Here is a 3450-nt window from a genome sequence, read left to right on the forward strand (position 1 = left end):
CATGCTTGACTTACCAATAAAAGAAAAAATTCTTCCACGATCTTAAACATTTCTATTGGGATGAGCCTCTGCTTTTGAAGAGAGGCGCCATTAGTATCTTTCATCGATGTGTCCCCAAATATGACATATAAAACGTAATCTCCATGGAGGACATGCAATCACCTCGAAGACTTGCGCTAAGATTTTGCAAGTCGGCCTCTTTTGGCCCACTCTGTGGAAAGATGTCCACATCACGATCATCAATTGCGAAAGTGTCAACGCACTGGAAACATATCTAGACGCGAAAAAATGCCTCATAAAGGCATTTCGGAAGTAGAAGTCTTCGATGTTTGGGGAATTGATTTTATGGGACCATTCCCATCTTCTTTTGGTAACAAGTACATCCTCATTGCGGTCGATTACGTATCAAAATGGATCAAGGTTATAGCCTCTCCAATAAATGACACACGAGTGGTAATTAGACTCTTTAAGCGCATAATCTTCCCTAGATTCGGCGTGCCGAGACTTGTCATCAGTGATGGTGGCTCCCACTTCATTTCAAAGATTTTTGAAAACCTATTACTGAAATATGGAGTTCGGCACCGTGTACTAACACCCTATCACCCACAAACGAGTGTGCAAGTAGAGGTCTCAAACCAAGAAATCAAACAAATCTTAGAAAAGACGGTTGCCACCTCTAGGAAATATTGGTCCTAAAAATTACATGAAGCCCTGTGGGCATATAGGACAGCTTATAAGACCCCAATAGGAACCACACCTTTTAAGCTAGTTTATGGAAAATCATGTCATTTGCCGGTAGAATTATAACATAAAGCATATTGGGCCATTAAGACCCTTAATCTCAATTATACTGCTGCAGGCGAAAAAAGAATATTAGATATCCATGAACTAGAAGAACTTAGACTAGATGCGTACAAGAATTCCCAGATGTATAATGAAAGAACTAAGAAATGGCATGACAATCGCATATCGAGGAAAGAGTTTAAGGAAGGTGACAAAGTACTTCTGTTTAACTCCCGCCTTAGACTCTTCCTAGGAAAACTTAGTTCTAGGTGGTCCGGTCCCTTTGAAATTACCAACATCTTTCCAAATGGAGCGATAGAGATAAAGGGAAAAGTGAGCGAACCATTTACAGTAAACGGGAAGCATTTGAAACATTACCATAACATTGACAATAATGATTCCATTGCGAATCTAAAGCTTGCAGAGTTTCCCGTCCATTCACCAGACTAACATTTGTCCTATTTCTGTTGTGCTTACAACAATAAACAAAGTGCTTGGTGGGAGACAACCCACACTCCATTTTTTGACTATTAATTCAATTACCTAAATTTCTGTTTATTACTATTGCTTATTTTTATTTTTCTTTCTTTCTTATTTTTCATAAAGTCAATCAGTATTCTTCTTTATTTTTGACCATTACTAACTTAATGTTGTTATCTACTTAAATTTATCTAGCTACTGACCATCACAATGTAACAAGTAGGTTACATGGATATAGTCTTTAGAGGAAGAGGTCAAAGGAGACGTTTTGAGGCTCTAGCTTAGAGAGAAATGACACTAACCATATACCCAGATGGACGCACTATGACCAAGTTAGGTATAAGAGACAGTGTTATGTTCCTAATTAACCAATTAGGCTGGGACACCTTTGCTATCAAAAGAAAATTTAGTTCCTACAGTAGGTTGACTTTAGAATTCCTAAGCTCCATAGTTTACCTACCAAACCATGGTATGGAATTTAACAAAGGCCTCATCTCCTTTAGGTTGTTCGATATTGAGTACCGCTACACCCATAGAGAAATAGCTGAACTCCTAGGATTCCCTAATGGTCCTGATACCTTTACCATTACCCAGAAAGATAGGCTTGTAGACCATGAATTATATCACTTTGGGGTAGCATCACAGGAAACAACCATCCCGAGCCATATCTTATGCATTCCGAAAACATCCATAACCCTTCCATTCGTTACTTTTATAAGATCCTAGCTCACACCTTATTTGGAAAGGAACAGAACAGAACCTCCATGTCCAAAGACGAACTCTTAGTGGGGGGCTTAGTGTGCATCACAGACCCGACCTGTTGACGCCACTACATTTATGATAGAAAATTTGGACCGTATAACACAGGATAACCATGGATCAATCTTGGGGGGGGGGGGGGGGCTTAGTCACCATGATAGCAAATGCTATCGAACTGAGACAACTACTTATCAGGCTCAACCCTTTAGGTGGCATACGGCCAATAAATATCAGATTTTGTTTCAACACTTGTATCATTAGGAACCTAGGCTCAGATGTGTTTGAATTTCTAATTAACCGCCAAGTAGTACACCTGTTTACCCTGCAAGACCATATGACGAGTGTACATGATAGGAACAACTAGCTCTATGATTTGGATGGACCACCAGGTGCACCACCTTCTCCTTCTGAGATCCCCAAAATCTACGACCATTATGATACTTTTCTCTCTGACGCTAAATCACATGTCCCAGCTATACCTGATACGCCTCCTACCGATCATGTTGCTGCCATCGAAGTTGTCCTGACAGACATCGCCAACCTGAGAGGCGAGTTGAGCATTTTGCGCGTAGAATTCCACGACTTTATGGATGTAGTGACTGAGAACCTGGATCACATCTACCAGAACTTCTACTCGTGCGCTCCTCCTACCAACAGTCGCCGTAATGTCTAATTTATTTGAATATTACCGATTTACTTACATTTATTTTATTTTTATGTTTTGAATTTTAGTTTTGTTTTTACACATTGGGAATTTTATTTATTTATTTCATTTCTTTTTAAGTCCACCAGACAAATTATATCATTTTTCAATTTTGTGTTTTAATGTCATTTTGACATATCTTATTTCGCATTACTACTTCTATATATTATGTTGGTTTTCTTCTACCTAATTATACAACCACTATTTAATGTCGATCAATTAAAATTCAAATGGAAATATTGTGGTTAAAACTATAAAGGTTCACACATGGGAACACACAACATTGCATGTGGCGCCTGCCACACACAGGCTGTGGCACCCATGTGAAGACTGTGGCGCCCGCCACAAGCCCTTTGTGGCGCCTGCCACACACATAAAAAGTGGCGTCAGCCACTACATTAACGTTCACATGCACGATGATGTACTAATGTCAGATGATCGCTTTAATTGCCTTGTCCCTTGCATGCTGAGCATTATATTAAAGTTCTTCAACCACTCTCACATCCTTTGACCACGACATTGAAGACCATAAATAAAATTTATTTCATTTATCAATTCCCAACCACAACCATCTCTATATAAACCACTAACACAATCTCACAAAACCACACCTCTCATAAGCACAATTCTCCTTTTTCTAGCTATATTCTTACTACATTACACGAGTACTGTGAAATTCAGTCATGGTACAGATGAGGGAATACGAGATATTGTTCAGAAATGCT

The 3450-nt window shown here is 39.2% G+C and overlaps 1 protein-coding gene across 1 annotated transcript; it reads left to right on the forward strand.

Annotated features, from left to right (window-relative positions):
- Window positions 1-288: 288 nt before the first annotated feature.
- On the forward strand, window positions 289-2695 carry LOC127095561 (uncharacterized). Its single transcript, XM_051034235.1, has 3 exons — window positions 289-613; window positions 860-991; window positions 2412-2695. Exons 1-3 carry the CDS (start codon window positions 289-291, stop codon window positions 2693-2695), a joined length of 741 nt encoding a protein of 246 aa, XP_050890192.1.
- The last annotated feature ends 755 nt before the right edge of the window (window positions 2696-3450 follow it).

This window comes from Lathyrus oleraceus, chromosome 6 (assembly GCF_024323335.1).
Source record: "Lathyrus oleraceus cultivar Zhongwan6 chromosome 6, CAAS_Psat_ZW6_1.0, whole genome shotgun sequence".
Lineage (NCBI taxonomy): Eukaryota > Viridiplantae > Streptophyta > Magnoliopsida > Fabales > Fabaceae > Lathyrus > Lathyrus oleraceus.

What these genes read in the sequence shown, in the direction of transcription:
- LOC127095561 (XM_051034235.1), top strand. Translation starts at nt 289, where the DNA reads ATGCCTCATAAAGGCATTTCGGAAGTAGAAGTCTTCGATGTTTGGGGA. An exon ending in ACCCTATCACCCACAAACGA is followed by an intron (nt 614 to 859) that starts GTGTGCAAGTAG and finishes ATACTGCTGCAG; the next exon opens with GCGAAAAAAGAATATTAGAT. An exon ending in GAGGAAAGAGTTTAAGGAAG is followed by an intron (nt 992 to 2,411) that starts GTGACAAAGTAC and finishes ATGGACCACCAG; the next exon opens with GTGCACCACCTTCTCCTTCT.